The following is a 14,827-nucleotide window of genomic DNA, read 5'->3' on the forward strand; positions in this document are numbered from 1 at the left end:
TTTATTTTCTAAACATAACGTCCCAGTGGCTTTTAAACCCCAAAATACATTACGGCAAAGACTGGTTCATCCCAAAGATCCAGTCCCCCGGCACAAACAGAGTAATGTTGTGTATGCTGTTCAGTGTCAGGAGGGCTGTGATCAGTCTTACATCGGGGAAACTAAACAGCCACTGGCCAAAAGGATGGACCAGCACAGAAGATCAACATCATCAGGCCAGGACTCTGCGGTCTACACTCATCTCCAGGCCAGCGGTCACTCTTTCAGGGATGAAGATGTTCACATCCTGGACAGAGAGGAACGATGGTTTGAGAGAGGAGTAAAGGTGGCCATCTTTGTGAAAAGAAATCGTCCATCATTAAACAGGGGTGGAGGCCTCCGGGTTCAACTGTCCCCCTCTTACAATGCTGTGATTGCTAGTATCACTCAGCCCTCTGTGAGTAGTAAACAGCCATCAGTGTGCTAATGATCCATTGTTATGCTGATGGTCCGTCTTGAGCATGTGATCAGCTGGTTTTGGTTGTCAGCAGCAAAACTGGTTGATCCACCCTGAGACGGTGCTATTTAAGAGACTGAGCTGAATACAGCTCCTCAGACTGAGGAAGTCTCTCGGATGAGAGACGAAACGTTTCTACATTTTTTTGTTGATTTGCTTTGTTGTTGTTTTTTTGAATGTCCAGAGGACCAGATTTAACTTTTTTAGATTTTTCTACCTGGATTATTGAGCATGCATCAGGATATTTTTAATTCAGTGTTTTTTTGTTTTTTGTTTTTTATATGGATCTTATATTGTGTCTGAAATAAAGTAAATGATGATGAATACATCACTGAAATGTTGACTACTTGACTACTACCAAATGTTGACTACTACCCTAAGACCTGGTTTAAGGGTGCATTCACACCAGCCCTGTTTAGTCCGCTTTAATCGAACTCTAGCTCGTTTTCCTAGAAAGTCCGGTTTGTTTAGGGAGGTGTGAACACGCCATCGAACTCTGTCATGGAACAAAAAGGCGAACTCTGGCCCAGGCTAAAACCTAGGTCTCGGTCCAGTAGAAGCAAACTCCAGCGCAGTTCGAGTACAGTGTGAATGTAAACAGACCGGGCCCCGCTCCACAAGCGAGAAGTGGAGTACAGCGCAGGGCAAACAAACACACATGTCTCTTACCTCATATGGAGTCGTCAGCTGCCTTGTGTGAAAAACAATATTCTCCATGGTCTTCTGCCTCATCTTGGGCTCATGCTAAGTCCATTTTTGAAAAACGACAAAATATAACTCCTAAAACTGCTAAAATTTGATGCCACTTCGTTTTTATTTTTATTTACAGAAGAAGAAGAAGAAGATGTGTCTTCAGAGGTTTTTGTGTCGTTTCTTTCAGTAGTTCTTGGTGCAGCGCCCCCACAGGCGAGCGGGGGAATAGGTTGGTTCAACAGGTTGGCTCGACTGCACAGTGCAGCGTGAATGCAAGCGCACCAGCTCAAATGTAAACAAAAGGTCATGAATATTGGTCCCGAACCGAACCGAGTCTACCGGACTATCTGGTGTGAAAACGACCTAAATCTCTAGGTGACCTATCCTTTCAGGCCGTAGCTCCCAGGCTGTAGAATACCCTGTCTCCGTCTCTTTGTGTGGTCGTCTGTGTTAATTCCTTGAAAAAGCAGCTTAAGACACTTTTATTCAGACAGGCTTTTAGTTGCTGGTAAATGTTTAAATTTCTGTTTTTATCAGCTGTTCTTACAGGTTTTTTTTAAATCTGCTGTTGTTATTGTTTTTGTTTTATTTTAAGCCTGTATTTTGTATTTCTGTAAAGCATTTTGTGATTTTATCTATGAAAAGTGTTGAATAAATAAAGTTTACTTATTTGCTTACTGACTGCAGTTTGATTTACGTGTATTAATTTAAAATAATTAGGTCTTTGTGAAGCTATCATAACATTCACCTATCAGTCAATTAGTAAACTAGTCTATCTTGGTTTTTATTACAGATCAGCAGCAACTCACAACGTATTCTCAAATGTCTTGCTAGAAAATGAATTTCTAACTTTGGTGCTTTAATTTAAAACAAGCAGATAAGTAAAATTCACCAGCAGGATATATTTTCACCAAGACTTTCAAAATTCAAAATGTCACGTCATGAGGCGTGGGATGCTGGAACTTTAATTTTGCTGTTGACAGTTTCATCAACATTTTTTGGCTAGTGTTGTCGTTTCATCAGTTCTTGCTCTCATCCGCTTTACAGTTGCAATAAATTTACTGGGGGAAAAAAAAAAAAGCACACTTTCATTATTTATAGGCAGCCAGAGAATTCATATTTATAGATTTGCTTCTTCCCTTACTCACTAGTAGAAAACAACACTTGAAGAATATTTTTCAGTGTTAAAGTCCTCTCAAACACGTTCACATCTTTGAACGTGTTTTGACGTGTACCTGATCAATGAATCTCCTGTTTATTTTCTACAAAACAAGGTATGTTCAAAATATAAAAAAAATAAATAGAAAGTAAACTAAATAAAAAGTACATTATATTTTAGGATTTACCATTAATATCACTCAAAATGTTTTAGACAACTTTAAAATGTGGAAAACATATATGTAAAAAAAGTACAGTTCAATGATGTTTGTGTTCCCAATGTTCATTATTTATTACCTGAACATAAATCAGTTGCTTATCTGCAAAGAAAGCATGCTTTTTTTTATCACAAAAGGTACAGTAAGCATCTTTGTTGAATAAGGTATTAACAGTTATTCGATATTTACACAAAGGCATAGAAGAAAAAAATCAAGTTGACACTGAAAGTCACTTCAAACACAGCTGATACAAACAATACATAGGGAACATATTGGCTATTACAAGTTAGTCCATTAAAACTTACACACCAACAGTTTACAGTGCACTTTATACAATATATAGCACAATGTGAATGTTACAATTACATTTTCAAAGGAACCATTTTTTGTATGTAATGTTGACTTAGCAAAATCCTGCCCCAGGAAGGGTCAAAATGTAGGTGACATGTCATAGGGCAGTATTTTAGTTGAATTTCAAACCTTGTTCATCACTCAAAATGTTTTACACTACAAACCAACCCCCACTGTTCACATAGTACGTATCTGCTTGTTAACCCCGTATGTACACGATCCACACAATACTTTTGTCTTTAATACAAACCCGCACACTGATCAACAAACTGGAGGCAATGTGGAGTTTATTGTCTATCCCAAAGATTTAGGTTCAGCATGTGGAACAGAAAAAGGCAAGATAAAACCAACAGATGTCAGATTTTTTTTCTTCCTGAACCACATCTATCCCAAAGCTCTGCTGTTTAAGCTTCCTTGTAAATCAGGAGAACTGAACTGTTTTGGAATGTGAGAAAGAACTTCAAACCAAACTCTTCATGAACAGTATAGATTTTAAATGTCAACAGTCAAAGTAAGTTGATTGTGTTGCCACAGCTACTTTCACCTCAGGTGAATGCATTCAATTTCCTCTGTTACAGGCATGGAGGAGGTCCTTATATCAGTTTCATCCACATTTTTACTTGGGACATACGATGTCCTCCAGCGCAGAAGTACAATTTTCTTCAGGTACTTAACTGTGTTATTCTTGACACTGACAAAACAGAAGGTATTGATCATGCTGTTGCTCATGGCAATGCACTCAATAATGTAAAAAGCCACCAGTGAGTTCCTCTGGCGGGAGATAAGTGTTGGATGGAAATCTCGCAGAATAGTGAAGCCGTAGTACGGTGCCCAGCACAGGATGTATGCTGTTAAAATGGCGATAAGGACCAAAACTGTCTTTCGGCGACAACGCAACCTTTTCCTTATCTGCTCCGTCTGGAAACCTGGCACGCTTTTGAACCACAGCTCACGAGAGATGCGAGCATAACACATTGCCATGACAATTACTGGCCCAACAAACTCTACTGCAAAAACAAACAGGAAGTAGGACCGATAGAAGGCCTGCTGGTCCACAGGCCATATCTGGGCACAGAAAACTTTGTGAGTACTTGGGGTGGTGCCGCCATGAGGGTACGTGGTCTCAGATGCAAAGTAGGCAGATGGAATTGATATCAGAACGGGAACAATCCAGACTCCTGTTATTAGGCAGTAAGCAGTTTGGTACTTCATACGAGGTTGCAGAGGATGGACTATAGCCATGTACCTAAAAAAACACAGACAAATTGTTCCATCAAGCCATGAAATAAAGCTATACAATTAAGAGATCAAGCAGTCTTTTTAAGACACCTGCTTTGCTGGATTTAGACAATAGCAAATGTCACCTAAACATGGATGAATAAAATTGAATACTTGGTCCTCCACGATTAAGTTAATGAAAAACTACATTTTAGTACTGGGCAATTTTTTAGGATATTTACACAAAACATTTATGACTTCCAGTCAAATGAGGAAGAGGTCTCTCTTTCAGTGTAAACTGCCCAGCCAGGAAAAGGATTTCTGAGGAGTTCTTGTGTCGGGTATTGGAATTACAGAGATGACTGTTTTGAACTCTGTAGCTCATGGGTTGTGGTCTTTCCAGTAAGAGCTTGATTCCAAAAGGTATTGATATCTTGGAAGTCCAGAGATTAGTATGAATTTTCCATTAAAATAATCATAGTGCTGAACCAAGGCTGGGTCATAAATGGGTCCTTGAAAGAAATTAAACTTAAGAACTGGTTTGTTTGTTTTTCACAGCCAAAGAGCCAGCTTGTAGCCACTTCCATTTTGTACTGCTCATCCCTATGAGGTAATATACATTTCTAAATAGGACAACACTTCAAGGAAATAGGATATGTTTTTACGATCACACTAGTTTAAGATAAGACATATGAGCTCCATTAATGTAGATGGGCTACATTGTATTTTTTAGTATATTCACCTGTTTTAACTAGTGTTTTCCCTTATCCTATTGTCACATTGCTTGTGTTACATATGGCTGTATTTGTTACTCTGATATATAAAATTCAGTGAAAAACAACTGAAAGTGTTAAATGGCTGAGTTGTTTTTGAAAATATGTTTAGTCTAAATTCCATTTCTTTTCCCTTCTTTTACAGAATGTACACAGCAGAGTCCACTTCCTGGTGCATTTACCATTCATTCATGAGGCACATGTGCCACATGCAGACAGAGAACAAAGAAAATAAATTATCACATAAATGCATGAGAGCAGGAGGCCTGTGGATTCTCCTCATCAAGCTGCATTCAGTAAGCTGTTTCTTCTTCTGTAAATTAAAATAATGACTGGGAGGCTTAACAGCAAGTACCCAGCGTTTCTGTAATATTTTAGACTCAAACCAATTAGAAATACTCACAAAGAGCTTTAAACATGCCACAGTAGCTTAGGTACATTATGTGCACTTGTGTATCAGTACCATGTAGAGGAGCAGGTTATTTACCATCGGTGTCCAAAACCTTTTTTCGGGGGGCTTGTACTTTTCAGATTGATATGCATCAATAGATACTGCACCACAACTAGATGAGTTTACTGACAGAGTTAAAGAAGTGAGGATGAAAGTGTGGACTCATCTAATTCTAAAGACTCATCCTGGGATGTCCATGAACAGGTGTGAAACTTTTTGACCATTGCCTCAAACTTTGACAAAAAAATTGGAACGCCTTTGTCTATAGAAGGATTTCCAATAATTAATATCCGTCGACTGTTTAGATAGGCACCTTTTGTCTGTTTTCATGAGCATCGTTGAATGTGTTGTTTCATTTGGGTTTTTCTCATCACTCATGTCACTTATGCCACCATTAGTGTAACCAAAACAATTTAAATGCACTTAAAAAATGGCTGTCTGCCGACAAAAGGACAGCAGAAAATCACTAAAAGGGTCGCTGAAATATCCAGGTTTTTTTTTTTTTTGCTATCGTTTCCACATCAAATTAGAAGAGCTAATTAATATTCATTTTTGCTCAATTCTGACTGTGTTGTGGATATGATGGATGCTGTATTCTGAAGACTTGGACATAGTTTTTGTTGAGCTCATAGACAAACAAGACAGGGAGAGCCAAAAACAGGCCTTGTGCAAAATGTTTAAATAGGTCATGAAAGAAATTAATTTCAACCATGAGAGGTGGCAAAACGTTCATCAACACTGACAACAACACGCATTATGAATCATCAAATATACAAAAACAAACAAATAAATAAACTGGTGCAAACAATGGGTGAAAATGCAGAGAAAGCAAAAAGTGACACTTCCTCCCTCTCAAATGTAATGTTAGTGAAACAATATATTTGCATATCCACTTCGATTTGACTCAGTGTGCCTGTGGCCTGCATTTAATTTAAATATTGTTAGGCATTTTAGGCACATTAAAATATATCTAAATACTGTATATATTTCCAATAAAGCAGCTACTTTAATGGGAAATAAATAAAACTACATGCATTAATGAAAATATCTGTATAGTTTCTGATTTTATTTCATGCATAATAATTCAAAATACAAGTAAGTAGTATCATATCTTACACTTGTGATTTTTTTGTAATGTATCCACCTTATTCCTGGGGACTCTACTGTATAAATGATTATGGGTACAACTTCCTGTCAGACACCGAAAGTTGCAGTAAGTATTGGTTAACCATGGTAGTGGAGCACAGATTGTGGTTTATTTGAAAGTAATTTGCATTCAGTTTAGCATTTAAAACACTGTTTTTGTTTTGTTCACATTTATTTAACAACTGGAACGTTTACTCAAATAGCCTTGCAGAGTTCAGGTACCTGTTGTGTTGTTCGCAGCTGCACGAACAACCAGACCAAACTAAATCAGTGGCTACGACAACAGAGTTTGGAATATGCAACCAAAAAAAAAAAAAGAAAAAGGGTGTTCCTCTGAAAAGTGGTATAGTTTCCATCGCCTACCTACAGATGAGGAATTAAGAAGAATGTGGCTGAAAAACCTGAACTTGAAGAGACCATCCAAAACACTGTATGTGCTCATTTCACGTTGCTGACAAACGGCCGACGAAGGAAAACCTGTATCCTACTTTATGGCTGGGCTACGATAAATCACCGGAGAAGAGACGCCGGATGCTCGGACTGAAAACAGTGTGACAAGAATATCAGGTATGATTTCAAGTGTAAATGGTAAATGGACTGTTATAGCACTTTGCTATCTTATCCACATACTCAAAGTGCTTATGCTACAATATGTGGCCTCATTTACACATTCATACAGCACTCTACTATTTCTGTACAAAGAATAATCAGTACTTTATCACATTCATACACTGATGGGACACACATCAGAAGCAATGAGGGGTTCAGTGTCTTGCTGAGGGACATTTTGGCATGTGACAGCTGGTGGAATCGAACCCCCAACTCTTGCATTGGAGGACGACTGCTCTAGCCACTCAACCATAGCCACCAAGTGTATGGAGGACACAGCATGATAGTGTTTGTTCATCTTTGATATTACAGTTTTCTCTGCAATTAACCCAAGCTCAGTAATGGAAGACTTTAAGGCTTTGGCTGGGCTCTATGTCTGCTTTAAGATAAATAAGATTGTGTCCCACCTCTAAACAAAACCAAACAACCTTATTACTGTGTAGATGCTAACACACCTCAAAGCTTTTCAGGTTGTTCATCACTTGACTGACAGAAGCAACCGAGTCAATGAAATAACTAAGTATGCTTTTCTTAAATTATATTATATTATTTGGGGGAGTGGTAGCGCAGAGGTTAGAGAAGATGGGCCTGTGATCGGAATGCATGGTTGACTCCTGGTACCATCAACATCAAAATGTGGGTGGAAAAGGTGAAACACCCACACCTGCCTCCATCCTTATTTGCCCCATTCTGGGCCCTTGAGCAAGGCCCTTAACCCCCACCATTTGATCCCAAAAACAGGTCTCTCTTGTAAATGAGTTCTCGTGACTCAATGAGACTACATGTATAAATAAAGGGTAAATGGAAAAAAAAAAGTAATCTGCAGCCACTTCTTCAGGTTGTCCTCCCATGGTTCATACGCAGCAGGAAGTGGTATGATTATATTGTCCTGTTTGACAGGTGGTGTTCAGTTTAAATTAAATCCAGAGTGCTTGTAGAAACTACACCTGAATGACAACCTCAGCTGGGGCAACAACACCACCAGCCTGATCAAGAAAGACCATCAGACTTTACTTCCTCAGGCGGCTGAGGCGAGCTGGTCTGGGAAGTTCAGTCATCACCTCCTTCTTTTCATTCAACCTTTAATTATACAGGTTAAGCCCATTGAGCCTCAAGGACCTGCACACCTTCTGCAGGTGTGCAGTGGAGAGCATCCTGTGCTCCAGCATCAGTGTGTGGCATGGAGGCTGCACAGCTGCAAAAAGAAAAGCTTAGCAGAGAGTGGTGAAGGCTGCACAGAAGACTGTTGGAGTCAGCCTCCCCACCATCACAGACAGCTACACCTCTAGATGCAGGAAGAGGACCACTTGCACCATGAAGGACCCCACTCACCCAGCATACACACTTTTTGCCCCACTTCCTTCAGGAATTAGGTTGAGGAGCATTAAGTGTATAATCACTCGACTGAGGAACAGCTTCTACCCTGAAACTGTTAGACTCATGAATCTCTAACCAGGATAATCACTGTGAAAAATCACATCATGTTGCTGCTGATATGTTTCATGTTGCTGTGTTCATGCGTGGTCATCTGCTCACACAGACTCATGTTAGTGCTGCTGTTCGGCATATTGTTTTTTTTTTTAATGCTACTAATGCTTAGTGTATTGTTAGTTAAGGTTTTTCTTAGTCCATATCTTAACTTTTCTTACTGTTTTTCTTTTACATTCATATTTTGTTGGATGTAACCGGGACCCTGTGTACACAATGCTGTTCCATGTGCCTCTATGTAAAGAACCTCGAATCCTTGAATTAGCTCATAACGTTCGCACATAAACAAATGCTGGTTTCGGTCCGCGCCGGAAGTCTCACCAATATTTTACACAAGGCACCATAGGGCCATGGAATAAGGTGGATTAGAAACTCCGTAACTAAAATAAAGTTTTTACAAGAAAAAAACTGGAAAAGACTGACCAAGCCCAGTAATGGACTTGCTTTCTATCCAGGGTGTATTTCGCCTCAGTGACTGCTGGATATGGGCACCAGTGACCCCCATGACAAGAAATGGAAAAAGCAAGTAAAAGATTATGGATGTATGGATGGATAGATGGATAAGTTCTGTGATTGCAGCTGGGCTATTTCATACTAAAATACCTTCTTAACCCGTAAAACACTAATGTCAGACGTAAAAGGTGTTCAGTTTTACATTACATTCAGTTTTATCATAAACACCTTAACATTACTTTGTTATTCCTTAAAAATTAAGACAGAAAAAGTTCACATGCTCTTTTACACTTAGAATTACACCTTAAATTACCTATGTTTATTTTCTTGTTATTGCACATGTTCTCTTATCCTATGTCCTTAAAATGCACTCTACTTTGTAACATTTTTGTAAATGTAAATGAGTCCTTGAGACTCAATGGGATTTACAGTGCCTTGCGAAAGTATTCGGCCTCCTTGAACTTTTCAACCTTTCGCCACATTTCAGGCTTCAAATGTAAATATATAAAATTTTAATTTTTTGTGAAGAATCAACAACAAGTGGGACACAATTGTGAAGGGGAATGAAATTTATTGGATGTGTCAAACTTTTTTTAACAAATAAAAAACTGAAAAGTGGGGCGTGCAATATTATTGGGCCCCCTTTACTTTCAGTGCAGCAAACTCACTCCAGAAGTTCAGTGAGGATCTATGACTGATCCAATGTTGTCCCAAATGACTGATGATGATAAATATATCAGGTCTCTCTTGTAAATGAGTCCTCGAGGCTCAATGGGATTTACCTGTCTAAAAAAGTTTGAATGAATAATGTAAAAAATAAAAAATAGAATTCACCTGTGTGTAATCAAGTCTCCGTATAAAGGCACCTGTTCTGTGATAGTCTCAGGGTTCTGTTCAAAGCGCAGAGAGCATCATGAAGACCAAGGAACACACCAGGCAGGTCCGAGATACTGTTGTGGAGAAGTTTAAAGCCGGATGTGGATAGAAAAAGATTTCCCAAGCTTTAAACATCCCAAGGAGCACTGTGCAAGCAATCATATTGAAATGGAAGGAGTATCAGACCACTGCAAATCTACCAAGACCTGGCCGTCCCTCTAAACTTTCATCTCGAACAAGGAGAAGACTGATCAGAGATGCAGCCAAGAGGCCTATGATCACTCTGGATGAACTGCAGAGATCTACAGCTGAGGTGTGAGAGTCTGTCCATAGGACAACAATCAGTCGTACGCTGCACAAATCTGGCCTTTATGGAAGAGTGGCAAGAAGAAAACCATTTCTCAAAGATATCCATAAAAAGTGTTGTTTAAAGTTTGTCACAAGCACCTGGGAGACACACCAAACATGTGGAAGAAGGTGCTCTGGTCAGATGAAACCAAAATCAAACTGTTTGGCCACAATGCAAAACGATATGTTTGGCGTAAAAGCAACACAGCTCATCACCCTGAATACACCATCCCCACTGTCAAACATGGTGGTGGCAGCATCATGGTTTGGGCCTGCTTTTGTCAGCAGGGACAGGGAAGATGGTCAGAATTGATGGGAAGATGGATGGGGCCAAATACAGGACCATTCTGGAAGAAAACCTGTTTGAGTCTGCAAGAGACCTGAGACTGGGACGGAGATTTATCTTCCAACAAGACAATGATCCAAAACATAAAGCCAAATCTACAATGGAATGGTTCACAAATAAACATATCCAGGTGTTGGAATGACCAAGTCAAAGTCCAGACCTGAATCCAATCGAGAATCTGTGGAAAGAGCTGAAGACTGCTGTTCACAAACGCTCTCCATCCAACCTCACTGAGCTCGAGCTGTTTTGCAAGAAAGAATGGGCAAGAATTTCAGTCTCTTGATGTGTAAAACTGATAGAGACATACCCCAAGAGACTTGCAGCTGGAACTGCAGCAAAAGGTGGCGCTACAAAGTATTAACGCAAGGGGGCCCAATAATATTGCACACCCCACTTTCCAGTTTTTTATTTGTTAAAAAAGTTTGACACATCCAATAAATTTCATTCCACTTCACGATTGTGGCCCACTTGTTGTTGATTCTTCACAAAAAATTATTTTTTTATATCTTTATGTTTGAAGCCTGAAATGTGGCAAAAGGTTGAAAAGTTCAATGGGGCCGAATACTTTCGTAAGGCACTGTACCTGTCTAAATAAAGGTTGAATGAATTATCCTGATGCATGCTCAATAATCCAGGTAGAAAATCCAAAAAAGTTCAATCTGGTCCTCTGGACGCTCAAAAAAACAAAAAATGAATGATTTGAATGAATGAATTAATTTTTCTGTATATATACACTCCCTTGTCACCTGTTTCACTGCCCAGCTATTAAACAAGTACAATAAAACAACTTTAATATATTAGCCACTTTGGGACAGTTGCTAGAGATTCTGAACGTTAGCAAATCATCACGTTTCAACATCCAGCAGTTATGAAGCAGATCTATAAATTATTCATACATTTCTCTTTGCTGCATATATTCACTTTCACAAAGCGTTCTTTTTGGGTTTTACTTTTTAGCTTTCCAGCTTCTAAGAAAAAAATGCTCCAACTTCATGCGGTTCACAGCTTTAAAGAGTGCCAGCAAATGTGACTGTCTGATATTTGGTGAAGGGCATTCATTTGAAAACCTTGCTTACAGCAGCTATGGCGTGTTGGTTCAGAATCCAACTAACTTTAATGTGTGCAGTAAGAGTTACACATTTAGAGTTAGACCAAAATAAAATCCTTATATGTGAACAGACTAGTTTTCTGCTCGGTTCATTGATGCGTGATGAATATTTTAAATAAACTAGCACCAATACACGTCAAAAGAAAATACAGACATAAAGACTCAGATACATTTTGTACTGGTGTAAATTTTGAGTAGCCAAGGCTTATAAAAATAAAATGCATTGACAGATTTTTACACGTACTTTAAAATAACAGATATGCTGTTAACTATTACAAATCTTATTTTCAGTTTGATGTATCAAGAAATAACAGAGGTTCATAAATATAATTTGCATTAAGCTTTTTGCTTTCACTAACAGGACTATAGCTGATAAATTCACAATTCAGTTCAGTTTATTTATATAGCGCCAAATCACAACAGAAGTTGTGTCAGGGCAATGAACAAATACTTTGTACATTCACATTCATAAAAAAGCCAATTAGTAAATGTTTTTTATCTAAGAAAATCAGTAGAATGTGTTGAATCTTCACTTCATCACAGTCTCACATCCTGAGCAAGCACAAAGGCAACAGTGGAAAGGAAAAACTCCCTTTTAACAGAACAAAACCTCCAGCAGAACCAGGCTCAGGATGAGCTACCATCTGCTTCGACAAGTCCTGGTCCCACGATCTGAACCTCAGGCTTGTGGAACAGTGTAGAACTTTTACAAGATTTAACTCCACTTTTGAAAAACTGGACTTATGTAAGCGCATGTGGGATTCAGAAAAATATTAGCATATATTTATATTTAACCAGTATCATTAGGACAATCATTCAGCTTAATGTTTGTCCCAATGGTACAGCTTTGCAGGCTTTAGTTAAGCTAACATTCAAATAATCCTCCTATTACATACAATAATCTATATTATACTGAACCTCTCACACACACCTCCCCCAAATAAGAAAGTAAAAAGGTTTTAATAAAAACTGTATAATATAATAAAATACTCCTAACATTTTGAGAATCTAGCATGTCATCTGTTCATTTCTATTGCTGGACATCTGATTTTATATGTGTGCAAAATAAATACTGATATTTGTTACATGTTGTGTTATAAAGAATTTAAAATAGCCAGAGTGAGCTGAGGGGCTGCAGAGTGTATGAAAAATTCATCTTCGTAATATCTATAAGCTGTTTCAATTTGGCAAAGGGCTACATGGGCTGCAGTAAATGGTATGCTATTATGTTTTCAAGTGCCACATATTCACAAACGGTGTGCCATTAGGATATTTGGCCAATCGGATGGACACTTGCTGCTCTCTATGCCTCCACTCGATTTAGGTGGTCATGATCCTGAAGCACATTTAAATGCATTGTGATGTGGAAGCATAAAATAGGTGATGGAAATAAGACCATTGTTTGTTTTTTGCAAGCAAAATTAGCATCACAATTTTCAAAAATGATGTTGCATTATGTATGGTATTCTATCCGTGGGCTGCCCAGGTTATGACTATAGGCTTTCTCTATCATCTCTTAGAATATGCTAACATGACACTGCCCACATTGCCACGAGCCAGTATATGACTCTGCCCTGCTCTGTTTGATCTGCAAGGTTCCAAGTCTAAATGACACTTTTCTTTTTTGTTGTTGTCTTTTCAGCTTCCTACTGGAGCATACACTTGCTTTTGGGGCTTCCTTTTCCTCCAAAAAAAAAAAAAGGATTTTTCTAATCTAAGTGAGAATAAAATGCATAGATTGTCCTTATGCCACAATATCTATTATAAACAGACCTCAGCCTCTTCCTGCATACGCAGAAATGAAAGCAGCACAAGTTCCTCTACCCACCTAGCTAACAATGTTGATGTCTCAGTGAGTAAAACTGGAATCAAGTGCAAAAAAAATTAGGTTAGAGTGTATATTTTGTGTCACAAAGATGTTAACCAAACCACAAGCATTTCCACAAGCACCTAAGTAGAAGACTTCATTCAAATAGATGACATTTCACAAAGATGAGTGAAAAACACCCTTTACATCAGTGTTTTTGTTGCTCAGCATCTCTTAGACAGAGTATGGTGATGAAAAACTGAACTGCGAACAACATTAAACAAAACCTTGCTTTCAATAGAGAGTTAAAAATACTTTCTATTGCTTGTCACCATGGAATTGACATCTACAGCTTTACCAAAATTAGGTTGGGTGTTTTGTTTTGTTTTTCTTTCTTTTCTGTGGTGCACGGAGGGGAGAAAATTGCAGGAAAAATACTATAGTGAAGCTTTATTGATCGAAATCTTGGTTGACTGCGATAGAGAAATGTCCCCAGCAGCATACAACGTATTCACATGGACATATCTAAACACAAACACTTGAATATGCACACACACACACACTGGATTTTTTTAAAAGCATTAACATACCTGTCAACTGCTATGGCTAGCAGTGCGTTTGTGGACACATAAAGTGACACTGTGCGGAGATAGTTTACAGAGGCGCACAATATCAATCCATGATCCCAGGAAAGCTGTTTCACTACATAGTAGTCCACCAGGAATGGGCAACACACCACCGCCACAATAAAATCCGAGATGGCCAGATTTGCGATGAGCAGGTTGGTGAGGTTGCGCAGCTTTTTGTAGCGTGTCAACGTGGCGATGAATATGAAGTTTCCCAGCCCACAAACTAGCATGATGCACACGAGGACAATGCCAATGACGATGGTGGCCACAAAGAAGGCCTGACCCTGTGTTGTGTCTGGGATCTCATCAAGAGGGATGCCGTAGTCCATGTCATAGCTATCCACATAGGGATCCAACTTGTCATCTAAGTGATTGTTCTGCATCTCAGCAGAGGCTGCTATGATCCGGCTGATATTTTGATCCTCCATGCTCTCCTTGTTTGAATTATTTTGGATTTTAGATATTTAATCCAACAATTTGAATTAAAAAAAAAATAAAAAAGACAATTCTTTGTACCGTAACACACCAGTGTTACTTTAAAGTCTTGAAACTGATTCTTTTGAGTAAAAAGGGAGACATCTTCACCTGGAACAGAAATCTCAGTGTCACTTACAGAGAATTTGAAGCAGCATGCTATTATCAAAAGAAACTACATATTA

At 38.7% G+C, this 14,827-nt stretch overlaps 1 protein-coding gene across 1 annotated transcript; it reads right to left on the minus strand.

Moving 5' to 3' along the window:
- Positions 1 to 3,456: 3,456 nt before the first annotated feature.
- On the minus strand, positions 3,457 to 14,596 carry prokr1b (prokineticin receptor 1b). Its single transcript, XM_037686519.1, has 2 exons — positions 14,130 to 14,596; positions 3,457 to 4,162 (listed from the first exon to the last, which is right to left on the minus strand). The coding sequence occupies exons 1-2, from the start codon at positions 14,594 to 14,596 to the stop codon at positions 3,457 to 3,459; spliced, it is 1,173 nt and encodes a 390-aa protein (XP_037542447.1).
- Between the last annotated feature and the right edge of the window lie 231 nt (positions 14,597 to 14,827).

The sequence above is a fragment of the Nematolebias whitei genome, chromosome 1 (genome assembly GCF_014905685.2).
Source record: "Nematolebias whitei isolate Nwh7 chromosome 1, NemWhi1, whole genome shotgun sequence".
Lineage (NCBI taxonomy): Eukaryota > Metazoa > Chordata > Actinopteri > Cyprinodontiformes > Rivulidae > Nematolebias > Nematolebias whitei.

Bases quoted from the DNA above. Each gene is read 5' to 3' on its own strand.
- prokr1b (XM_037686519.1), bottom strand. From the start codon at position 14,596: ATGGAGGATCAAAATATCAGCCGGATCATAGCAGCCTCTGCTGAGATG. The intron at 4,163-14,129 runs GTATGTTAATGC...GTGTTTTTTTAG, and splicing joins CTAGCCATAGCAGTTGACAG to GTACATGGCTATAGTCCATC.